This window comes from Carcharhinus amblyrhynchos, chromosome 8 (assembly GCF_965287045.1).
Source record: "Carcharhinus amblyrhynchos chromosome 8, sCarAmb.v2.hapA, whole genome shotgun sequence".
Lineage (NCBI taxonomy): Eukaryota > Metazoa > Chordata > Chondrichthyes > Carcharhiniformes > Carcharhinidae > Carcharhinus > Carcharhinus amblyrhynchos.
In genome coordinates this window covers 125,078,689-125,104,843 of record NC_137331.1, presented here as the reverse complement: position 1 = coordinate 125,104,843, position 26,155 = coordinate 125,078,689, and the positions used below count along the sequence as shown (strand labels likewise).

The following is a 26,155-nucleotide window of genomic DNA, read 5'->3' as shown; positions in this document are numbered from 1 at the left end:
TTGCTGCTTTAATGGTGGCCGTCCCTCCGCGCCCTTTGACCTTTGGGAAAGTCCCCTGAGCGCAGCCGCTTCACCTTTAACCCGACATTGCGGCTCGTTTCCGTTTCCGGTGGCTGATTTCCACTTCCGGTGGCCGCCATTTGCAGCGGCGCCTCCTCCCGGCTGGGAGAGACGATCCTCCCGGAGTTTAGCGATGGAGCAGCTGGCTCCACCCGGCCCGGCCGCCGCTTCCCCCTGGAGGAGCAAGGTACCGACCCCGACCCCGGCCCCCCACACCATCGGACACCGGGGCCCTGCCACCCCCCCCTCCCCTCCCCTCCCCCCACTTCCCCTCCTCGCTGCCGTTCCCCCCCGCCCTCCCCCCGGCTCGCTGTCATCCACCCCCCCCCCCCCCAGCTCCCTTCCATTCCCCCCCCCCCTGTCATTCCCCCTCCCCCTGTCATTCCCCCCCCCCCCTGTCATTCCCCCCCCCCCTGTCATTCCCCCCCCCCCCCGTCATTCCCCCCCCCCCCCCCCGTCATTCCCCCCCCCCCCCCGTCATTCCCCCCCCAGCTCCCTTCCATTTCCCCTCCCCCTGTCATTCCCCCTGTCTGTTTGTACCCGCCCCACTCCCCCTTTGGAACACTGAACGGGATAAACACAGTGAGAGGAAAATTCGCTTTTGGCTAAGACCTAGTGTCTGATCAAGCTCAGGATGGGGGGTTGGCAATGCCCTTCCTTGGATCTTGTTTGTCTCTCTGGGGGAGCTATAATTGGATTCAGTTGGAATTTGCTTTTTGGAGCAAGTGAGGAGATAGATTTGGGTTAGCCAAAGCTTTGTAACCTGAGGGGCCAGATGGCTACTCCTGCTCCTAGTTCTGAACATTTAAGCGCAGTGAAATTTTTAAAAATGAAAGCAATGTCTTGATTAATTGGATCATGATGTGGGTATGCCGGCGTTGGACTGGCGTAAACACAGTAAAAAGTCTGACAACACCAGGTTGGACTAAAACCTGGTGTTGTCAGACTTTTTACTTAATTGGATCATACAGCGCAGAAACAAGCCATTCTGCTCAACCTGCCTATGCTGGCTCTTTGATGGAGTTACTCAGTTAGTCTCACTCTCACCACTCGTCTATTTGGTTATGTAAATATTTCCTTAGTATGATTCATTGGTCTGACTCACTGCCTGTCAGCTGAAATTCAATCATTCTGCTGTGGGGGAATGTGTAATTCTGCTCTTGACCAACTCTGATCACAAAAGCCTGTCACAAATTGGAAATGCTGCAAACTGCTCAGTGGTTTAGAAGCTGACTCCATTTAGATTACATTTATGATTTTACATCAACATTTAATCTAATTTACAAAGGGAAAGGTTATTTGTTGTTGCCTTTTTGGGCGGTGACCAGTGCTTCTTACTTAGTGTATGGTGTCCTGCCCGACTGTCCAATACTGGATGCTCCAAACTTTGTTGGATATCACTGAAAAACTGGGACCATGGAGAAATCCATCTAGATGTCTCTGCAAGCTCTGAGCTTGGGCACAGCCTCCCCTCACTCTCGCCTTTTTTACTTTTAGCCTCAGCTCCACCTTTTTTGTGCTTGAGTTCTGGTTTTGTTGGAGATGCCACCCAGGACCTTCAGATGGAAAGTTAATGGCACAGAAAGGCTTGGACTGTCATGTCTGCACCGACCAACAAACAGACCACTCCACCTACAGCCACTTTCCAGTACTGTAGCTCTGCCAGTTACACATAAGAACATAAGAAACAGGAGCAGGAGTAGGCCATCTGGCCCTTCGAGCCTGCCCCGCCATTCAATAAGATCATGGCTGATCTGTCGTGGCTCAGTTCCACTTTCCGGCCCTCTCCCCATAACCCTTAATCCCCTCTCTTATCAAAAACCTATCAACCCGCTTCTTGAAAATATTTAGTGAGGCAGCCTCCACCACTTCAACGGGCAGAGAATTCCAGAGATTCACCACCCTTTGAATGAAGAAGTTCCTCCTCAACTCCGTTCTAAAACGCCCCCCCTTTATCTTGAGGCTGTGCCCCCTAGTCCTACTGTCTTTTTTCAGTGGGAAGAGTCTCCACCTCTATCCTATTCATCCCATTCATCATCTTATACGTCTCAATGAGATCTCCCCTCATTCTTCTAAACTCCAACGAGTACAAGCCTAGTTTATTCAGCCTCTCCTTATAGTTCAACCCCCTCAACTCCGGTATCAGCCTAGTAAACCTCCTCTGCACTCCCTCCAAGGCCAAAATATCTTTGCGCAGGTGCGGCGCCCAAAACTGCACACAGTACTCCAGCTGCGGCCTCACCAATGCCCTATACAGCTGCAGCAAGACCTCCCTATCTTAACACCTTTTAAATGAGTTGAGGCTTTCTGTCCCGACCACCCTTTCAGGCACAGAGTTCCAGACCCTCAAAGCCCCCTGGGTGAAAAAACGGTTCCATATCTCCCCTCTCATCTTTTGACCAGTCACTTTAACCCTTCACTCCCATTCCAATGTAAACATATTCAAAGACTCTGCTTCCACTGCCTTTTCAGCAAGAGTGTACTAGAGACTCACCATCCTCAGGGAGAGAAAAAATCACCCCATCTCTGTTTTAAATGAGCAAGCATTCTTAAACAGTGACCCTTCGTTCTCGATTCTCCCACAAGAGGAAAGACCCTCTCCGCATCCACCCTGTTAGTGCCCCTCAGCATCTGATATTGTTTCACTCAGTGTCTGAAAGTCGTGGAGTTTACTGAACAGCTCTAAGGCTTTGGGTCATTGACTCCTTGTCATACCTAACCCCTCGAAATACTCTCACAGTCACAATGCTTCCAATGAGAACACACAGCCATTTCTAAATGTAGGAGAGTAATATACAGTTCAGCTTGGAGCTGTTCTCCTAAAATCTGAACTGTTGCTATAAGACAGGATTATGTAGAATTTACAGTAGAAAAGACAGCCAGTTGGCCCAGTGAGTCCGTGCTGGTGTTTGGGTCTTCCCAGTCGGTAATACTGCTGTCCCATGTGTCCATCTTGTTGCTCATTGAAGCTGAGATAATCAGAGGGAAATGGTTCTGGTGATGGATCTTACCAGTACTCTTGTATATATTAACAAAGTGGTTTTACCAGTTCCAGTAATATTATTTCCTGTCTCAAATTGCCTCAGCTTTGATCAAACAAATGTCAGACACAACTAACTTGTCCAGGTGTCATTTATTTTCTAAATTGTCTCGCTCTGCGCCCCTGCCTTCACCTTTTAATGTGGCTCTTAATTGCTAATTTTAGCAGATTGCAAATGCAGAAAATTAAGAGTTTGGCAAAGAGCAGCTGACTTATCAAGTTTGCTCCACAAGAAACCTCAGAACACCAACACTCCCCCGCCAATGTGTGTAATCTCATTGGAGTAGAAACAATCTGTGTTGTGAAGCAAGTTCCTTCTGTTTTTGATACTATTTATTCCAGTGAATGTGGTGACACCAGTACATTTTACCATGTGTTGTGGATCAGAATGAATGCACTGGAGTAGGAGGCGGGGTTTTACGTGAATCCTATGGTCACTCACCGATTGTTGTTGGAGACACTTGCGGAAATGCTCTGCTTGTTGTTCCCAGTGTCCTTGGGGATCGTCACCTTCCACAGTAACTCCCTGCTCTCTGTCTGATGTTATGAGTGAAGAACTTGCTAACGAACTGCAACAACAAGAGGAAAATGCGTCATTCCCTCACGTCATTGGGTATGTGACCAGTTCTTTCTGAAATGTTAATGTGGGCACGGAAACAATGAGTTTAATTTTGTTCAGGGCAGCAACTTCTTCCTCTGCCCTGAATAAGCTGCAGATTATATCCTACGTGACTGATTGTGATAATCTATCCTCAGCAATTTTTGATAAGATTTACCTCATCACCTCCTCCAATGTTCCCCCTGGTGCCCTGGGGCTGCCCTTACCCAGTGCCCATTACCATCTGTCCATCATGGTCGGGGAATCCCTGCAGTGGATTCTCTTCCTTCCGCTGCACTGTTGTTTCTGGTGTATTCCTAGAATCTATACAGAGACCCCCTGTTCGTCATCTGCACGCTGCCCACAGGGTGATAACATTCATCAGCTATGCCAGTATGCTGATATACCTCGCTCTGCCATACCACTTTCAACTCCTCCACTGCCTCATGTTGTCAGGCATTAAATGCTGCATGTGCTGCAGACTCCTTCATTGAAAAATTACAAGACCAAAGTCATTGTTTTCAGCTTCCTGTCACTAATTCTGTCCTCCTCCCAAGCCAGGGTCTAAGGCTGAATCATTCTCTCTGCAAATTTGATTTGATTTATTATTGTCACATGTATTAACACAGTGAAAAATATTGTTTCTTGCGCGCTGTACAGACAAACATACAGAAAGAAACGAGAGTGCAGAATGTAATGATTGAGAGTAAAAGATAGAATTAGGAGGTATGTTGGGCACAGCTTGCAAGAAGTCACCTCACTCCAGTGCCATCTCTGACCCCATATCTTCATCACCAAGAACACCACCTTCCACTTCCTGTCTCTGCCCCTGCATCAACTCATTTGTTGAAACTCTCATCCATGTCTTTTTATCTCCAGCTGCAAAAACTCCAGTGCTCTCCTGACCAGCCTCCCATCTCCCATTGTCATCCATTACCATTCATCCCTGTGAATTCTGACCTACGTTAACTCCTGATCCACCAATGCCTGGATTTAAAATTCTCCTTTCCCTTTCTCTAAAACCTCTAAATCTCTGCACCCTTCCAATTCTGGCCTCTTTAATGTGTATTGCTGGTGCGTGGCTTCTGCTGTTGGCTCTGAAATTCCTTCTTTAAAGATTTTTGTCTCTCCATCTCTTTATCATTTCTCTTTCACAACCCTCTTTAAAAGTTACCTATTTAGCCAGCCGTGCACCCTAAATTACCCTAGTTGACTTAGCAGTATTTGTCTGATTAATCTCCTGTCAAACCCTTGGAACTATTTCCTATGTTGATGGTGTTATATAAATGTCATTTCTATATCTTCAGTAAAAAAGTTAATCTCGCTGCTTGTGTTCAGTATTGATACACCAGTTCTTATTGGAGAGGGAACTGAAACTTCCAGTGATCTCCTGCTGGCCCAGATGCTGCAGATGGAATTTGACCGTGAATATGATGCACAACTTCGCCGGGAAGAAAATAAATTCAACGGTGGCAGCAAAGGTATGAGAAAATGTGTCCCTTCCTCTGTCTGTCTGCCTGTTTACCTATTGTAAACTCAACATTCAGTTTGCTTTCTTTTGAAAGGCCTTACGTGATTCAGCCCAGCTGGTCCATGCTGGTGTTTATGTTCCACCTGAGTCTTCTCCCTTCATCTCACCCCTTCTATTCCTTTCTCTCTCTTATGTTTATCCAGCTTCCCCCTTAGTGTATCAGTCTGTTCACGTCAACCACTCCTTGTGGTTAACACATTTTCAACACACTCAGGCTAAAATAGTTTATCCTCAATTCCTTATTAAGATACACTTTTGTTGATAGATCCCAATGATCCTGGTGAGAAGAAAGTTTCAAAGTAGAAAGTGCTGAGACAGAAGCAAAGTACTGTGGATACTGGAAGTCTGAAATAGAATTTACAGAGCAGGACGGGCCATTTGGCTTCACTGGTCTCTGCCTATATTTATACTCTGCGCAAGCCGCCTTATTTCATCTCGTTCAGCAGTACACCTTTCTATTCCTTTGTTCTCGTGTTTATCCATTGTCTCCTCAAGTATATCTGTGCTGTTCGTCTCAACACTCTGTGATTGTGATATGCCGATAGTGACGGCAGTATGAAACATCAGCATCATCAGTCATACTGAGTGATCTGTTTGTTTTGTAGACTCTGTCACTTTGACGCACTCCTACCGTATGAAAGAATGACCTGCAGAAATAACCGATCTCCCTTTACAGGTATTGACAGAACTCATGCAGATATCTAGCATTTTCAGTTTATCTGTGCTGAAATTACATTACAGATACTAAAGAAATAGCACCTTCCACAAAGGCAGCTAGGTTTTGAATTCTTTAGTTTGAGATAAATGTGATTTATTCTAACTCAGTGTGCAGCATGGAATGCTGATGCACAGTAAAGAAATTAGAGATAATTTATTGCTGAAAGTAGACACTTTGTTTTCTTTGTCTTTTTTTATTCATCGTGAGACATGGGTGTTGCTGGCTGGCCAGCATTTATTGCCCATCCCTATTTGCCCTTCTCCAGAGGGCAGTTGAGAGTCAACCGCATTGCTGTTGCTTTGGAGTCACATGTTGGCCAGACTAGGTAAGAACGGCAGATTTCCTTCCCTAAAGGACATTGGTAAACGAGATGGGTTTTTCTGACAATCGACAATGGTTTCATGGTCATCAGTAGATTCGTAATTCCAGATATTTTTTACTGAATTCAAATTCCACCAGCTGCCATGGCGGGATTTGAACACGGGCTCCCAGAACATTAGCTGAGTTTCTGGATTAATAGTCTAGTGATAATATCACTAGGCCGTCGCCTCAGTGGGACAATCACAAGAATATCAATGTCAAGGTGAACAACAACTTTGAGATGGGAGTACTAATTGGTTGGCAAGTGGACTTGGATTGAGGTGTTAACTGGCAAATATACCAACTAATACTGACAGTTAACTGCCAAGCATTGTTTGAAATTTTAAACCAGGCAACTTGAATCGGATTGGTCAAGGCATTGCCCTGAGGAATGAACCAGCGAATTGTTATCAGTTTTGTTCAGCTAAAACAGGCACAATGGGTCTAGATGTTCTGTCCATCTGCAAAGAACAGGGCCCCGTGTATTAAAATATGTAGCTTCCAGTACACACACACAATATCATATTGTGAGCCTCACTGACAATCTTTAAATTGGTTGTCAGCATAATAGGGCTGTTTAGCAAATGTTGTCCAATTGTAAAAACACATCTAATGTTGGACACTGTTTTGAGTTTTGCAAGCACTGGCTGGTTGGGTACAGTCTTTACCTTGTCCACTGTGAACAGTGGGACGGACATGCTGTTTGATATCCGTCACACCAGTTATTAGGATGTATGACCTACATATCTAGCATCACACTGTCTCTGAGATTCATTTAACACGTTACTCAACTCTGCAGTAATAGGTGCACCTTCGTTATCTTCTAATTTGTGCGATTGACAGAATATCTTCTGGCAGCCAATGGTGATTGACCCTTAAAGGGACAATTGGCAGAATAAGGGTCACATGACCTGGTAAACCAATCCGGGAGCAGGGTGGGGGATCACTCTGGTAAGTGTGGGTTTCTGTACTTGGCCTCCTTGGGAGCTGATTGCAGCCATGAAGCTGCAAGCCTCAGTGTAGTTTTAACCTGTAAATAACTGAGTTGTGATTTGCCTTGGGTATTACTTCCAAGTGAACAGAATAGGCAAGGGGGTGAAATGCAAGGCAATTCTCTGGAGTGTGTGAGAAACCCATGTAATCTCAAATGTGCCTGACTCCAAATTATTCAGTGAATTCATGGAATTACATATTTCCAGCCTAAATCATTAGTAATGCTCCAGATTTTCAAATTTAATTCAAGGCGCGAGCACCAGGCAAAATGATCGTGATGTATGTCACTGAATTGAAACAGATATCACGATGTTTTGATTTTGGAGCCACCTTCAATGATATGTTACGGGATAGATTAGTTTGCAGTGTGAAAAACGAGGCAATTCAATGGATATTACTTTCACTGGTCGATATAAATTTCAAACGAGCAATCGAGATAGTGCAGGCAATGGAAAAAGTTAAAAATGTGCACAATATAAAATATACAATGTATTATTGCTCTCTCTCCTCAGTTTCCATTTCCTTTGAAAATTTTCGAATGGTACATCCCTTTGAAGACAGTGAAAGCTCAGATGATGAAGTCGATTGGCAGGATACAAGGCATGATCCCTACGGTCCTGGTAATGTCTCACTTAATGCAATTGAGCTTGCCTGATGTCTACAAATATATTTAATCCTGATTTGTACTCTTTGTGCATCAAGTGAAAATGATCGTGAGAAATCCTTGCAATTTCCTTTGTGTATTTCGGAAATCACAATTGTTTGACTTTGCGTGCTTCTCAAGAAGAAACAGGATTACAATATTTTACCTCACTAAATTAAATAATTTGTGCCATCACAAAAATTGGAACTAACATTCTGGAGGAGGTGGGATCAAATCCCACTCTGAAACTTTGAGTTTTGAGCTCAGTGTTTATCTTTATAGTAAAAGCAACTGTGGATATTGTAAAAACCCAATTAGTTCTTTAACCTTTTAGAGAAGGAAACTTTGTGTTCTTACCCAGTCTGGACCAGTGCAGTCTTTGGTCCCACAAAAATGGGGTGGCACAGCAGCACAATGGTTAGCACTGCTGCCTCACAGCACCAGGGACCTGGGTTCGATTCCCAGCTTGGGTCACTGCCTGTGCAGAGTCTGCATGTTCTCCCCATGTCTTTGTGGGTTTCCTCTGGTTGCTCCCGCAGTCCAAAGATATCCGGGTTAGGTTGATTGGCTGTGCTAAATCGACCCTAATGTCAGGGGGACTAGATTCCACGGTACTATTTTGGAGAAGAGCATGGAGAGTTCTTCCTGGTGTTCTGACCAATATTTGTCTCTCAATTAAGTTCAGCAAAGATGTGACCCATTGCAGTGCACAGACTGGGCGGCACAGTGGTGTCAGTAGAGTCATAGAGGTTTACACAATGGAAACAGGCCCTTCAGCTCAAATTTGTTCATGCCACCTTTTTTTTTAAACGACTAAGCTAGTCCCAATTGCCTGCATTTGGCCCATACCCCTCTATACCCATCTAACTGTTTAAAGGCTTCTTAAAAGTCAAAATTATGTCTCCCTCTAATTGCCCTTCTGGACTCTTTTGTATCTCTCCCCTCTCACTTTAAACCTATGCTGTCTAGTTTTAGACTCCTCTATCAAACTAAAGTTCCTGAATTAGTGTCCTGGGAACAGGAATTCAGATCCCAGCAGGTGTTTACTGTGTGTAAATTGCTGCCATTTCCTATAACAGGAACCACACGTCATTAGTTATTGAGTGCATTGAGGTATCCAGTAGTCAGGAGAATTGCAATGCAAGTGCAAATCTATTTTATTTTCACATAAAAATTTCTGGTGGGCATTTAATTTCCTAACATCTATGTGCTTATAAAATTAGAAAAATATAATTTTGTTCTCCCACCACCGCTTACTTTCAAGCTCTTCACATATTTTGAGCTTCTCACTTAGTTTTTTAACCTCCTTTGTTGTAATGAAAAGAGCTTTAATTTTTCCATTCTTTTCTCATAACTGGAATCTGAGTTTTTGTGCACAGTCTTCCTGATCTTAGGAGCAGTGACATTCAGCCTTGAGCCTGTTCCACTTGCCATTCAATAAGATCACGATGGATCTTTTACCCCAATGCCATCTTCCTGAACTATTTAAACTTTTTAAAGTTAGTTTATTAGTGTCACAAGTAGGTTTACATTAACACTGCGTTTGAAGTTACTGTGAAAATCCCTTAGTCGCCATACTCCGGTGCCTGTTCGGGTACACTGAGGGAGAATTTAGCACGGCTGATGCACCCTAACCAACACGTCTTTCAGATTGTGGGAGGAAACAGGAGCACCCAGAGGAAATCCATGCAGACACGTGGAGAACGTGCAGAATTACACACGACAGTGACCCAAGCCAGAATCAAACCCGGATCCCTGGCGCTGTGAGGCAGCAGTGCTAACCACTGTGCCACTACGCCATCCCCCTATCCCTTGATGCCATTAGCTAATCTATCTTTAGTTTCTGAAATAATCTTTCCAACAGAGGAGTTTTTTTGTGCTGCAGATAAACCTGCAGCAAATGCAAAGCGTGGATTTGTAGGAAAGGGCAGAGAGATCACCACCAAGCATGATGAAGTGACCTGTGGCAGAAGGAACACAGCTCGAATGGAAAATGTAAGCATTTCTCTCCAGTCTATTGCCATCACAGATTTATATTCCGGGTGGGGTAGGAGAGATGTTGTTTTTACTTGCTGAGCTCCCTTTCACCTTTTCTACCTTTTCACAATGGATATTAATGAATACATAGCATGTAGTGTGAAAAATAATGTTAAATATGCTGTTAACCACTTGCTTATCCTTTAAAAAGGGGAAATTCTATTTCCTAAATTGTAAGACTCACTTAGTGTGCTGAAAACCTGACCTAGGCACAGCAGGGTAAGCTACAGGGAAATTAAGGATGGCAGTCAAAGTTGACCTTGTCTGGGACAATCCATAAATGAATAAGAAATGTTTAATGATCTCAAATTTATTTTTCTTTCTAGTTTGCTCCAGAATTCCAAGTTGGTGATGGAATCAGGATGGATTTGAAATTACCTAATCGTGTTTTCAATGCGTTAAAGCAGCACTCATACTCTGAACAGCGCCGCAGTACCAGGATCCATGAAAAGAAAGAACATTCTACTTCTGTATGTCTCACTTTGTTAACATTTGTTAAATATGCCTGGTCACAGAATAGAATCATCGAATCCCTACAGTGCAGAAGGAGGTCATTCAGCACATCGTGTGCACCAACCATAACCCCACCCAGGTCCTAAGCCCATAACCCCATGCATTTACCCTAGCTAGTACCCCTGACACTGAGGGCAATTTAGCCTGGCCAATCAACCTAACCCGCACATCTTTGGACTGAGGAAGCCGGAGCACCCGTGGTAAACCAATACACACACGGGGAGAATGTGCAAACTCCACACGTAGTGATCCCAGTGGAATCGAACCTGGGTACTTGGCGCTGTCAGGCAGCAGTGCTAACCACTGTGCCACCGTGCCGCCCAATGGTGTCTAGCATAGAATGACACAGTACAGAAGGAGATCATTCAGCCCATCATAACTGCTGGTTCAAGGGAACAGCTATCTAATTCGCCCTATTCCCATAACTCTTTTCCTTCCACCCTGAAAACTTCCCTCTTCAAGTATTTATCTAATTTCTTTTGAAAGTTAATATTAAATTTGCTTCTGCTGCCCTTTCAGGCAATGTGTTTTAGACCATCACATCTTGCTGGAGGAAAGGTTCTCATCTGCTATGGTTCTTTAGTCAGTTATCTGACGTCTTTGTCCTGCAGTCAACCACCCTTTTCCCTCTGGAAACAGTAAATAATAAGCTATCAAAATGAAAAAAAGAGCCAGTTTGAATATGATGGAAATGTGGATGTCCTTCAGCCCAAATGTGGTTCAGTGTTGAAACGATTAACTCTCTCAGTTGACTTTGAGCAGCTGCTGGTTAATAATTCATTGTGGGAAAAAAAACCTTCAATATTCAGCCAGTCTTTACCTTACAGAGATGATTGAATTCCCCTTTTCCTTATTGAAGCAGCAGCAATTGTTTTGTACTGTTTTGAGAGAATTCACAGCATTTGTCCTTTTCAATGCAGCATGGCTGCCTTTCACTGGCATTGTCTGTTTGGAAGAATTTAAAGCAATGTGTTTGAATCTGGACTGTTTTCTGATGAGGTGCTTTCAGTTTGCACTGAGGACAATTGGCAGATAGTTTGCTATCTAAATTCCTGTGATGTTTTTCTCCCTTCTCAGGACCAAGCTGTTGACCCGAAAACCCGTTTGTTGCTGTACAAAATGGTGAATGCTGGGATATTGGAAAGCGTCAATGGCTGTGTCAGCACAGGCAAAGAGTCTGTGATCTTCCATGCGAATGGAGGAAGGTACATATTTTATGTTAATGACTTGACTGAGGGAAGTGAATGTACTCCTGTGAAGTTTGCTGATGACACAAAAATAGGTGGGAAAGCACGTGGTGAGGGTGACAGAGGCTATCGAGGGATAGAGACAGATTAAGTGAGTGGGCAAAAATTTAGCAGATGGGATATAACGCAGGAAAATGTGAAGCTCAGCCCTTTGGTAAGAAGAATAAAGGAGCTGAATATTATTTAAATGAAAGCTGAAAAGGGATATGAAGTCCTCGTGCACAAATCACAAAAGCTAGCATGTAAGTTCAGCAGGGAATAGGGAAGACAAATGGAATGTTGGCCTTTTATTTCAAAGGGAATGGAGTATAAAACTAGGGAATTCTTGCTAAAACTGTACAAGGCACGAGTTAAACCACTGTGAACAGTTTGAGTCCCGTTATCTAAATCAGCATTGGAGGCAGTCCAGAGAGTTCAATGATCCTGAGTATGGCGGGATTTTCTTATGAGAAGAGGTTGAGTAGTTTGGGCCTGTAAATATTGGAATTTAGAAGAATGAGATGTGACCTTATTAAGGCATATAGGATCCTTAAGGGGCTTGACAGGGTAGATACTGAGAGGATATTTCCCCTTGGGGGAGAGCCTGGGACCAGAGGACATAATCTCAGAGTAAGGGGTTGCCTGTTTAAGAAAGAGATGAGGAATTTCTTCTCTGAGAGTAGTGAATCTGTGAATTCTTGACCATAGAGGGCTGTAGAGGCTGGGTTGTTAAGTATGTTCAAGGCTGAGAGAGACAGATTTTTAATCAATAAGGGAATTGAGGGTTATGGGGATAAGGTGAGAAATTGGAGATGAGGATTACCTTTTCAGATGAGTCATGATCTCATTGAATCGTGGAGCAGACTTGATGGGCTAAATGGCCTGCTTCTGCTCCTATGTTAATGGACTTATGATTTAAAAATAAGCCATCCCCTGGCTTCTCCACTGAAATTCCATCAATTAGCAAAGAGAGGATGGCAGAGTGACCTGATTGGGATCTTCAGAATGATGAAGATATTCATTAGGGTTGACATAGGGATGGTATTTCTATTTTAATGGAGGAGTGTAAAACCAGAGGCCATAAATATAGAATTGTCAGTAATAAATCCACTGGGAGACTCCTGGAGAAACTCCTTTCCCTAGAATGTGAAACTTGCTACCACAGAGTAATAGCAGGAATGGAATTAAGGGGAAGTTGGATAAACACATGAGAAACAAAGGAATGGATGGATATGGTGATGGGGTGGATTAAAATAGCGAGGGAGGAAGTTTGTGTGGGACATGAACATTGGCATAGTCTACTTGGGCTAAATGGCCTTTTTGTGTGATGTGTGTGGTGTGTAATCCTATTGAATTGAAAGACCCAGTTTAAAATTGTCAGTCAGGCTCATGGCACGACTGACATGTTTGAAGCCAGACACACATTCACATGCAGGGCCCCGTCCTTTGTAGAGAGAAGGAACATTGTACATTTTTTAATCTAAATAAAAACTCGGGGTCAGCCATTCCCTGCTTCATTTCCCAGGCATTCACTTACCAGAGTTGACCTAGCGGATATGAGCTTAAACAAAGCTGGATGGTCAACTGTTCCATGCTCCAAGGCAAACCTCCACTGATTGGTTGGCAGATAGACTCTAATCAGCATTCTCTTCTCATGAAGTATAAATTGTTGTTCCCTATTACAGGTTGGTAATTTATTGCTAGCAGACCTGATGAGTGGAAGATGAAAAGCTTTGATAGTATATCTTTTTTTCAGCAATACTCAAATTACTTGTTACAAAGATGATTCTTTCCATCACAAGCATGACCAACCGCTATAACATGCGTCTCAAAAATAATTAATATTTCATTGTGGTTTTTCTCTCTCTTTGAAGCATGGATAACAAAATCGTTCCTGCAGAATGTGCCATCAAAGTTTTTAAGACGACACTCAATGAGTTCAAACACCGTGATAAGTACATCAAGGATGATTATAGATTCAAAGACCGCTTTGGCCATTTGAATCCTCGCAAAATCATTCGCATGTGGGCAGAGAAGGAGCTGCACAACTTGACCAGGTAATAACTCTTCGTTTCAAACTGAAAAACTGGCCTAACTGACATACTTTCATTCCGTCCCATGGTAGTTCATACTTAGTGAACATGTTTAATTCTGGCATTTTGATACAGGAGAAATTACAGTCACATAGACGTGATTGCTACAGTTTGTGAGATGCATCAGTTGCTGCACCTACAGATACCTTAGGGGACTGACTGGTGTTGCCCTAGCCAAGGTGGGAGCGCTTTAAATACCAGATGAAGGCCAGCGTTCTGTTAAATATTTTGTTATTTTTCTGTACCTGTCCTTGCTATGATTTTTTAAAACATTTGTGGTATCTGATTTGATAAGCTCTTACTGGTTTGTGAAGACTGTTATAAAGCAATTATTTGGTGTGGTGTCTGTGGGTTCACATCCCATCATGGCAGTTAGTGGAATTCAAATTCAGTTGATAAATCTGGAATTAAAAGCTACTCTTAGTATGGTGGCCATGAAACTATCATTGGTTGTTGTAAAACCTCATCTAATGTTCACTAATGTCCTTTAAGGAAGGAAGTAGGCAGTCCTCACCCAGTCTGGCCTACATGTGACTCCAGAACCACAGCAACATGGTTGACTCTCGATTGCCCTCTGAAATGGCCAAGCGAACCAATCAAGGCAGATATGCTGGCCTAGCCAGTGACATCCACATCCCATGAAAGAATAAAGAAACTCTGCCCTTTTTTCAAATTCCTTTATCACCGAAGGGCATCTTTCAGAGACCAAGATTGCCTGAGTTTGTCCTCGGGTAATAAGGAACAGAATTGAGAGTGTTAGAATTCTTTTGGATAACAGCAATCTAAAGGCGCTTAGTCGACTCCTTACACAAACAGCGCTGGACACCATGCATCCAATGCAAGGTCTTCAATTACTTGTGCACAAGGAGAATTCTCCATGGCCAAATCGGATTGACTGGAGCTGTTCTGAGTTCACAGAGAAACAACTCAGCAGTTATTACAGCAAATCAGGAACAAGACATTATTCGCATCTTTCACTGACATACGTATTTGCCAATTCAATCCTTGCCTTTCGCCCTTTCTCATTCGATTAAAAAAATGACTTCTGCTAATCCTTCATTTAGAACATAGAACATTACAGCATAGTACAGACCCTTCGGCCCTTGATGTTGCGCTGACCAGTGGAACCAATCTAATGACCCTCTAACCTAAACTATTCCAATGTTATCCATATGCCTATCCACTGACCATTTGAACGCCCTTAAAGTTGGCGAGTCCACAACTGCTGCAGGCAGGGCATTCCACGCCCTTACTACCCTCTGAGTAAAGAACCTACCTCTGACATCCGTCCTATAATTACCACCCCTTAATTTAAAGCTATGTCCCCTCATGTTAGCCGTCACCGTCCGAGGAAAAAGGCTCTCACTGTCCACCCTATCTAACCCTCTGATCATCTTGTATGCCTCAATTAGGTCACCTCTTAATCTTCTTCTCTCTAATGAAAACAACCTCAAGCCTCTCAGCCTTTCCTCATAAGACCTTCCCACCATACCAGGCAACATCCTGGTAAACCTCCTCTGCACCCTTTCCAATGCCTCCACATCCTTCTTATAATGCAGCGACCAGAACTGTACGCAATACTCCCAAGTGTGTTTGCACAGTTGTACAGTTGTAACATGACCTCACGGCTCCAAAATTCAATCCCTCTACCAATAAATGCTAACACACTGTATGCCTTCTTAACAACCTTATCAACTGGGTGCTAACTTTCAGGGATCTATGCACATGTACACCGAGATCTCTCTGCTCGTTGACACTACCAAGAGTCCTTCCATTAGCCCTATATTCTGTACTCCTGTTACTCTTACCAAAGTGAATCACCTCATGCTTTTCCGCCTTAAACTCCATTTGCCACCTGTTGGCCCAACTCTGCAGCCTATCTATGCCCCTCTGCAAACTGTAACATCCATCCTCACTGTTTACAACTCCTCCGACTTTGGTGTCGTCAGCAAATTTACTAATCCATCCTTCTACACCCTCATCTAGGTCATTTATGAAAATGACAAACAGCAGTGGCCCCAAAACAGATCCCTGAGGCACAGCACTAGTAACTGAACTCCAGGTTGAATATATCCCATCAACCACCACCCTCTGTCTTCTATCAGCTAGCCAATTCCTGATCCAAACTGCTAAATCACCCTCAATCCCATGCATCTGCATTTTCTGCAATAGCCTACCATGGGGAACCTTATCAAATGCTTTGCTAAAATCCATGTACACCATTTGCATAGCTTAACCTCATATCTTGCCTTTAGTATCTGTTATGGAAAAAATCTGGTCTTGCTCACCCTCTGGTGAAGACCGAGAAAGGGAAATGTTCTGGGGCCTGTGGGAAATAGCAGAGACTGGCTCCTTTTGAAGGTCAGTAAGCTGATAAACATTTTTCCCTATGGTACAGAGAGGCGGGAGTTTTTAATCTGAACACTTTAACTCCCGCACAATTTAACTTCCAAACTATGAAACTTCAATCTGAACTTTTCAACTTCCACAAGAGCAGGAACGAAAGACAAAGTTTGGCATCAGTGTAATATTTAATTGGAGGAAGCTTCTGCTTGCCTGGTACTGGATGTTGGATAAACTGTTGGATAATTTAGACACAGTGGAGGTATTGATTTGGGTGTTGTTAGCTGACATGTAATTCAGTATCAAATGATGTATGATAATGCTGGTGTGGACATTTCCTCTGTTAAAGGTGTCATATCAATGTATTTTGTTGGTGTCGGAGTTATGGCCTATTTATTTATCTGCAGAATGCAGGAAGCTGGGATTCCCTGTCCAGAGGTGGTTATGCTGAAGAAGCATATTCTGGTGATGTCCTTCATTGGCCAGGATCAAGTTCCAGCTCCTAAATTAAAGGATGTTAAACTCAGCTCTGAAGATATGAAACGGGCCTACCACCAGGTTTTATATGTACGTTGTTCTGTCTCTGAACACGCTCAACTTAGAATGTTCTGAGAATTTTCTGCTGTTTCTAACTGTACTGCAACTGTGTGAACCAGAATTGAAAATATATGAAGTCTTGTGAATTTCAGCATGTGAATGCACCTGTGTGTGTAAAAGATGGGGTGAGGGGAGGTGGGGGGGGCGGTGGGGGGGGGGGGCATGGTATTCGTGGATGTATCTGGGTGTCGGGTGAATGTCCACATACAGACACGCACACTATCTTCTCTTGTCGACTGTAGAAGTGAATAGAATCCCTACAGTGCAGAAGGAGGCCATTTGGCCCATCGAGCCTGCGCTGACAACAATCCCACCCAGCCCCTATCCCCATAACTCCACATGCTCATCCTGCTAATCCCCCTGACACCGATGGCCATGCTAAATTGACCAATCTGCCAAACCTGCACATCTTTGGTCTGTGGGAGGAAAGTGGAGCCCCTGGAGGAAACCCATGTAGATACGGGGAGAACATGCAAGCTCCATATAGACAATGACCCGAGGTTGAATTGAACCTGGGTCCCTGGCGCAGTGAAGCAGCAGTGCTAACCACTGTGCCACTCCAGGGACCTTTGTCTACCTTGTCTTTCATAATCTTCATTCCATTGATCATGTGACCTCATGGCTTTCTCTTGATTTATTGATATTTGCTCAGCAAAAGCTTCTTTGTGCTGTTTGTTAATGCTCTGTCTTCTATTGCAGATGATGCAGCAGTTATACACAGAGTGTAAGCTTGTTCATGCTGACCTGAGTGCGTACAACATGCTGTGGCATATGGGGAAGGTAAGGAGAATACTGTTACATGTGTAAAAGTGAGAGTTTTACTGATGGAGTAGGAACCAAAAGCTGGAAATCAGACAAGTTATTGAAATTGAGCTGGATGTCCTTTTTTCACAGGATTTTTTACAGTTTTTTACACAGAGGGTGGTGAGTGCCTGGAACTCGTTGCCGGGGGAGGTAGTGGAAGCAGATACAATAGTGACTTTTAAGCGGCATCTGGACAAATACATGAATAGGATGGGAATGGAGGGATATGGTCCCCAGAAGGGTAGGGGGTTTTAGTTCAGACAGGCAGCATGGTTGGTGCAAGCTTGGAGGGCCGAAGGGTCTGTTCCTTTGCTGTAATTTTCTTTGTTTTATGAGATAGACATCACCGGATAAGCCAGCATTTATTGCCTATTCCTAATTTCTCTTGAGAAGGTGGTGGTGAACTGCTGCCATCCATGTGGTGTAGATACTGTCATTGGGGAGGGAGTTCCAGGATCTTGATCCAGTGACAGTGAACGAATGGTGATATATTTCCAAGTCAGGATGGAGAATGGATTGGAAGGGAACTTGCAGGTGGCTTTGATAAAGAGTTATTCAGGCTCGAAATGTTGGCTCTATTCTCTCTCCACAGATGCTGTCAGACCTGCTGAGCTTTTCCAGCATCTTCTGTTTTTGTTTCAGATTCCACCATCCACAGTATTTTGCCTTTATATTATACTTCTATTATTGCAGGTGGTGGTGTTCCCTGGCTGTAAGTAGATACAGCATTTTTTTTTCCTGACTCAAGATTGATTTAATTTAGAGTTATAGAGGTTTACAGCATGGAAACAGGCCCTTTGGCCCAACTTGTCCATGTCATCCCTTTTTTAAAACCCCTAAAATAATTCCAATTGCCACATTTGGCCCATATCCCTCCATACCCATGTAACTATCTAAATGCTTTTTAAAAGATGAAATTGTATCTGCCTCTACTACTACCTCTGGCAGCTTGTTCCAGACACCACCCTCTGTGTGAAGAAATTGTGCCTCTGGACACTTTTGTATCTCTTACCTCTCACCTTAAACCTATGCCCTCTAGTTTTAGACTCCCCTACCTTTGGGAAAAGATTTTGAGTATTTACCGTGTTGCCCCTCATTATTTTATAGACCTCTATAAGATCACCCCCCAGCCTCCTACGCTGCAGAGAGAAAAGTCCCAGTCTATCCAGCATCTCCTTATAACTCAATCCATCAAGTCCTGGTAGCGTCCTAGTAAATCTTATCTGCACTCTTTCTAGTTTAATAATATCCTTTCTATAATAGGGTGACCAGAATTGCACATGGTATTCCAAGTGTGGTCTTACCAATGTCTTGTACAACTTCAACAAATAGTCCAACTCCTGTATTCAGTGTTCTGACCAATGAAACCAAGCATGCCGAATGCCGCCTTCATCCTCTGTCCACCTGTGACTCCACTTTCAAGGAGCTATGAACATGTACCCCTAGACCTCTTTGTTCTGTAACTCTCCCCAATGCCCTACCATTAACTGAGTAAGTCCTGTCCTGGTTCAGTCTACTAAAATGCATCACCTCGCATTTGTCTAAATTAAACTCCATCTGCCATTCGTCAGTCCACTGGCCCAATTGATCAAGATCCAATTGCAATTGGAGATAACCTTCTTCACAGTCCACTATGCCACCAATCTTGGTGTCATCTGCAAACTTACTAACCATGTCTCCTATATTCTCATCCTCTTTGTAATACAAAACTTTTCACTCAGGTCCTGTTAGGAAGGGAGGCCACTCTGCCCTTCTGGTCTGTTCTGCCACCATTTAGTTGGCGTTATAGATCAGCTTTCAACGGTATGTCCAGGCTGATTCTGTATTCAACAAAGTTACAGTTTTAAAAATTTCAGTTCTACAGTCTTTGGGAGCTGAGAGTTATCCATCTCCACACATCTTTGTGTAAAGAAGTGCTCCCTGACATCTCGAATTATAAACTTGTTTTGATTTGTCATAAGTCTGATTGGCAGTTGAGATGTTAGCGGATCTTGGCTTGTATTTAAAGTGATTCTCTTCCCGCAACATCAGTGTTAAAGGATCATGTGCAGAATTCTTTCATTAGCCCGGAATTCTGATGGAGAAGAATGTGTCCTGTTGGCTTTTTCACACAGTCGAGGTGATTATAACCTTTCCTTTTTTTTGTTTCTGTACAGGTTTGGTTCATTGATGTCAGTCAGTCTGTGGAACCTACTCACCCTCATGGGCTCAAATTTCTCTTCAGGGACTGTAAAAATGTTTCTCAGGTATTGTTTCCTTTTCTCCGTTACAGATCCAGCCAGCAGTAGTAAATAAGTGCAATCTGATGTACAATTTGCAACCCGTGACACTGGCCAACATCCCAGGCCAGTTTTAATGCACCACTTCAGCTTTCTTCGTTCTCTTCAACCATCTCACCACCCCCTAATCCTTTCTCCCTCGTCGAAATATCTAACTTGCCCTGAAATGTTTTCACCTCAACCACTTCTGGTGGTAGTAAGTTGTGACCACTCTCTGGGTAAAGAAGCTGGTTCATGATGTACAGTAACACCAACAGCGCAGGTTCAATTCCCATACTGGCCGACATTATTCAGGAAGGCCTCATCTTCTCGGCCTTGTCCTTCTCCTGAAGTACAGTGATCCTCAGGTTAAATCACTCCCTGTCAGCTCTCCTCCTCAAAGGGGAAAGCAGCTTATATTCATCTGGGACTATGGCAACTTTACCTGTACTGAGTAAGTGTTGCTTAATAGCACTATCAGTAATCCTTTCCAACACTTTGCTGGAGTAGACTGATGGGGTGGTAATTGGCCGGGTTGGATTTGACTTGCTTTTTGTATACAGGACATACCTGGGCAATTTTCCACATTGTTGGATTGATGCCAGTTGTGGTAACTTGACCATAAATAAAAATGTGTTGTTTAAAATAATGATCTTTATATGAATAAATAACAAACTGGTAATAACTATGAAAACAGGAGCACTAGAAAAACAGGTCTTGCTTGCAGAACACCCTCTTGCAGACTGAAAGGCTTACCAAAACCGCACATGCTCAGATCCCTGAACAGATGCCAGTAAATCAATTACATTGGGAATGAAGACTTATAAAAACATTCATTCTGTCCTCAAAATGACACTAACAGTTCTCCCTCCTTAAATTTCAATTCCCCATCAGAACAGAAATTCAATAAGTGTAATGTCTCAACTATATAAAAGTCTGTCAGGAGCTTTGCAATTGTGTTGTGATCCGGGCAGTGCCACTGATGAATCGTGTAACAGCTGTTCTGGAAATGTAGGTGAAGGGATTGAGAATCCGTACCTGAACATTCCTCTTCCCTTCCTAGAGTAGAACTTGTCCAGATTGGCTGATACATTTGTCATATTACAGCAGCGACTACAATTCACACATTACAACTAGTAAAGTGCAGCTAAACACCTTCCTTGTTTTGAAATCAGTGCTTTTAGAATTGATGACATCTGCTTACCTGTTTTCTGACGTCATCTACTTGCCGAGAGATCCTTCATGCTGCTTCCCTTATTGCAGTTCTTCCAGAAGGCCGGAGTAGCAGACGCAATGAATGAACGGGAGCTTTTCAATGCTGTTTCTGGTTTGGATGTTCCAGGGGATAATGAAGTAGAGTTTGCTGTTCAGGTATACTTTTTCAATATCTTGAGATGCGTTACTATGTGTAAGAAGGTTTATGTAGACAAGTTGTTATTGAAGACTCACTTTGTAAACATTTCACTGGATAAACCAGCAATTAAACAGTATTTTCCAATAAGATATTGCTGAAAGCAGGAAATATCATCGAATCACAGAATTATTACAGTGTAGAAGGAGGCCCTTTATATTACGTATGTATGGATTAGGAGTATGAGTGTGCCACTCAGTCCCTCCAGCCTGTTCCTCCATTCAATAAGATCATAGCTGGTCTGATTGTAACTCACCCCCACTTTACTGCCGGCCCTTGATAACCTTTCACCTCTTGCTCATCAGGAATCTATCTCGCTCTGCATTAAAAATATTCAAAGACTCTGCTTCCACTGCCTTTAAGGAAGAGAGTTCCAGAGATTCATGACCCTCAAGAGAAAAACTTTCTCCTCACCTCTGCCTTAATTTTTAAATAGTGACCCCTAGTTCTAGATTATTGGACAAGAGGAAACATCCCCTCCATATCCACCCTGTCAATATCCCTCAGGATCTTTAAGGTTTTGATCAAGTCGTCTCTTATTCTTCCAAACTTCAAGGGATACAAGCTGGACCTCTCCAACCTTTCCTCATAAGACAACCTGCCTATTCCTGGTATTAGACCAGTAAATCTTCTCTGAACTACTTCCAATGCATTTACATATTTCCTTAAGGAAGGAGGCCAGTACTGTACGCAATACTCCAGATGTGGTCTTACCAGTGCTCTGTATCACTGAAGCACAACCTCTTTGTTTTTGTAATCAATTCCTCCCCACAATAAACTATGACATTCAATTAGCTTTCCTAATAAAGTGTTGTACCTATATGCTAGCCTTTTGTGATTCATGCACAAAGACACCCAGATACCTCTGCACCTCATTACTTAGATAATAAGCTTCTTCTTTATTCTTCATGCCAAATTAGACACTTTCTTATTTGCCCACATTAAACTCCATTTGCCAGAGTTTTCCTCCTTATGTCCTCTTAACAATTTAATTTGCCTTCTATCTTTGTGTTGGCAACAAATTTAGCAACCATATCTTCTGTATCTTCAAGTTATTTATATAAATTGTAAAAAGTTGGAGCCCCAGCACTGACCCTATGTTATGCAGCTCATCACATCTTGCTAACTACAGAAAGTGCCATTTATGCCTCTTTTCCCGTTAGCTAGTCAATCTACAATTCATGCCAATATGTTACCCTACATCATGAGCTTCAGTTTTACATAATAATCTTTGATGTGGCCCATTGTGGCTGCGCCAGCCCTCCAAATGAGCAATTAATTCATTTAGTCCATTTCCTGCGCCTTCTCCCCATAACCCTGCGCATTCTTCCTTTACAGATAATATTCATGATCCCTTGTGAATGTCTCAATTGCAACTGTCTCCACCATACTCTCAGGCAGTGCATTCCAGACCTTAAACATTCGCTGCATAAAAGGTCTTACTCCTCATATTGCTTCTTTTATCAATTTTTAATAATTTGTGCCTCCTTGTTCTCGCTTTCCTACTTATTCTTGATTCTTTCACGAGTGGGAACAACTTCTTCATATCAACTGCCGGCACTCCTCGTAATTTTGAATTTCTCTATCGGGTCTCTTCTCACCTTCTTTTCTCTTTAAAAAACACCTAACTTCTCCAACATAATTGAAGAGACAGCGATGAGGCTAATTTTTGTTTTGCTGTGGTATAAAAATCTGAGTATTTATTTCTCTACCTTGTGTATAGATGGGTGAAAATGTGCCAGTTGCTTCAGCGGATTTAGTGATTCTGGCTTTAAGAAAAGATACAAGTTTGGCTTTTATCAATTTTTAAAAATTTATTTGTTGGTACATGGGCATAGCTGGCTGGCCAGCGTTGGCTGTCCATGTTCAGAGGTCAGTCGAGAGTCAACCATACAGTTGTGCCACTGGAGTCACATGTAGGCCAGACCAGGTATGGATGATAGATTTCCTTCCCCAAAGGACATTACTGACCCAGATGGGTTTTTCTGACAATCAACAGTGGTTTCATGGTCATCGGTGGACTGTTAATTCCAGATTTTTTTATTGAATTCAAATTCCATTATCTGCCATGGCGGGATTTGAACCCGGGTCCCCAGATCATTAGCTGAGTTTCTGGATTAATAGTCTCGCAATAATATCACCAGGCCATCACCTCCCCCAGATTGATAAATATTTGGTTAAGAAAACTAACAGCTTGTGTGAAATTTAAATTCAGATTAATGGGTGCATTAATTTTAATATCTCTTTTCTTAAAACGTATTTGCCTTTCTCAAAACAAATCTTAGATTGAAGCTTTGGAAAAAATCAATGAAGACCACATCCAACAGGTTGGGAAACGTGGGAAGATTTCTGAATTTGAAATTCCAGCACAAGATTAAAGGAGAATGACTTTTAAATAGTTTCTGCAGACTGACCTTTGCAAGCTGGGATTCCGCAACGATGGAAATTCGATTGTGCAATTTAATTTGATTTAAAATTAGATCATCATTAGGTTTGTATACAGTAATTGGTAATTGTTGCAGAAATTAGACTGATGTGGTGATGTTGAAAATGCTTCTCTATCTACACCATCCATGTTAACTTGGTGCCTGTGACAGAGACATGCTTTGCATTCTCTTGTGTTAGTGAAGCTTCGAAACAACTAAACAACGTCTCTTGACCTCACCTTTTCAGTGAAAGCCATATTTTGACATTCAGAACGTAACCACAAATGTTGCACATTTTAGAAATGGGATGAGAATAAATTAATGCACACATTTGCCACATTATTTTACAAAATTGTGAAAGGTGCTACTGGCTGTGCAAAATCTGCACTCCAGCCGATCCACTGAGATTTCTGCAAATGCTGAGGGCAGTAGAATGTAATCTGAAGCAGGAGTAATATGGCTTTCAATTCACTTTCTAAAAGTTAGACAGACCTTACATGTGGTGTTGCGAGGTAATTGTTAACTCATCACACACTTTGTTTAAAAAATACATAATGAAATTCTGTTTGTATTCAACAGATTACTAATTTGCTCAGCAGATTACCAATGAATCTTAAAGATATTAAAAGTATTTGGGATCAAGTGGAACTCTATATTCATTTTGTTTATCAATGGCATCTAACAAAACAATGTGCTCCGTAAGCAAAGCATATCCAGAATCTTTTAAGTGTGGTGTCTAGAAAAAATATTATTGTGCTTGTGACATTGCGACTAAATTAGGAATTGTATTGTACCTCTTCATTCCATCAGAATATAGGAGGATTTTTAGTCTTCATACTGACCTGTAAGAGTTGTCCCCAAAAACATTTCTTCAAATAGTATCATTAGAACAGCTTTTACAAAACTGATGAGTCTCGCATCGTTTTGTTTATAAATTTTTATTGAGCGTATCTCTGCTTCCCAAGAATTAAACTCAAAGTCTCGTTCAACTATCCCTCTGTTCACTGACCTACAGTTAAGATTCTCATGGTTGTTTGTGTATTTCGTTACGGTTTTGCCCTTCCCTATCTCTGCACTATCTATCCAGACCCACAACTCTCTGATATTTTTACTCTAATTCTGATCTTTTGTACCTCCCCAATTTAATCATTCTATGCTGCATTGACCGTTGGCACTCCACGCCTAGCCTGGTGTGGGCAGTGCTGCTGAAGGAATGTTTCACACTTTTACTACCCTTTGTGTGAAGTCTTTCTTTACTTCCCTCTGATTTTAAGATAATGCTCTTTGTCCACCACTGCCCCATCAGCAGAAAATAATTCTATCCATCTTAATTCCATCCAAGACCTCAATCATTTTGATTGTTGACCTTCTATACTCCAGGTAACGTAAGGCTGATTCATATATCTTGCATAAAGAAACAAGCAAAGCCGGAAAATCAGGCAGCATCTGTGGAAAGAAACAATAGCATTTCAAGTCAATGGCTGTTGAGGTTTAGTCAATGACTTCAATCATTAACTATCTTTCTGTCCACAGATACTGGTAACTTGCTGAGTTTTGCCAGCACTTTTTGTTTTTATTTCATATTTCCAGCTGCAGCATTTTGTTTTTGTATCTCCCTAACAGCACTGTGGATGTACCTACACTACATGGAGCAACAGCAGTTCAAGAAGGCAGCTCACCGCCACCACCATTACCTTCTTGAGGACAATTAGGGATGGGTAATAAATGAATGCTGGCTTAGACTGTGACACTTACCTCCTGTGAATAAAATAATAGCAATGTAATCTCTCCTCACTGTTCCATGAACCCTGGTAACATTGGGGTGGCACAGTGGTTAGCACTGCTGTTTCAATGCCAGAGACCCGGGTTTGATTCCCAGCTTGGATCACTGTGTGGAGTCTGCACATTCTGTCCGTGTCTGCATGTATTTCTTCCGAGTGCCCTTGGTTCCTCCCACATTTCTGAAAGATGTGCTGTTAGGTGCATAGGTCTGAACAGGCACCAGACTGTGGCAACTAGGGGAATTTCACAGTAACTTTTTGATTTGATTTATTATTGTCACATGTATTAGCATAATATTGTTTCTTGCACACTATGCAGATAAAACATACTGTTCAGAGAGAAGGAAAATGAGGAAACTGTAGTGTTACAGTCAAAGTAAATCCATTCAAAAGTCTGACAGCAGCAGGGAACAAGCTGTTCTTGAGTCTGTTGGTGTGTGACCTCAGACTTTTGTATCTTTATCCCTTTCACCTTTGGGAAAATGTCTGGAGTGTGTGGTGTCCTTAATTATGCTGGCTGCTTTGCCGAGGCAGCAGGAAGTGTAGACAGAGTCAGTGGATGGGAGGCTGGTTTGCGTGATGGATTGGGCTACATTTATGACCTTTTGTAGTTCCTTATGGTCTTGGGTAGAGCAGGAGCCCATACCAAGCTGTGATACAATCAGAATGTTTTCTATGGCACACCTGTAAAAGTTGATAAGAGTTGTAGCTGACGTGCAAATT

The 26,155-nt window shown here is 42.6% G+C and overlaps 1 protein-coding gene across 2 annotated transcripts; it reads left to right on the top strand.

The window, feature by feature from the left end:
* Nucleotide 1: 1 nt before the first annotated feature.
* riok3 (RIO kinase 3 (yeast)) lies at nucleotides 2-24,293 on the top strand. 2 transcript variants are annotated; one of them, XM_080194764.1, is made up of 13 exons: nucleotides 2-247; nucleotides 3,592-3,713; nucleotides 5,037-5,179; nucleotides 7,813-7,920; nucleotides 9,808-9,938; nucleotides 10,307-10,450; nucleotides 11,571-11,698; nucleotides 13,594-13,776; nucleotides 16,563-16,722; nucleotides 17,452-17,532; nucleotides 19,713-19,802; nucleotides 21,078-21,185; nucleotides 23,511-24,293. In XM_080194764.1, exons 1-13 carry the CDS (start codon nucleotides 194-196, stop codon nucleotides 23,601-23,603), a joined length of 1,545 nt encoding a protein of 514 aa, XP_080050890.1. In that variant the 5' UTR covers nucleotides 2-193; the 3' UTR covers nucleotides 23,604-24,293. The 2 variants fall into 2 exon arrangements, with proteins under 2 accessions (XP_080050890.1, XP_080050889.1); XM_080194763.1 differs by having other exon boundaries at nucleotides 117-247; nucleotides 9,829-9,938.
* Nucleotides 24,294-26,155: the final 1,862 nt, after the last annotated feature.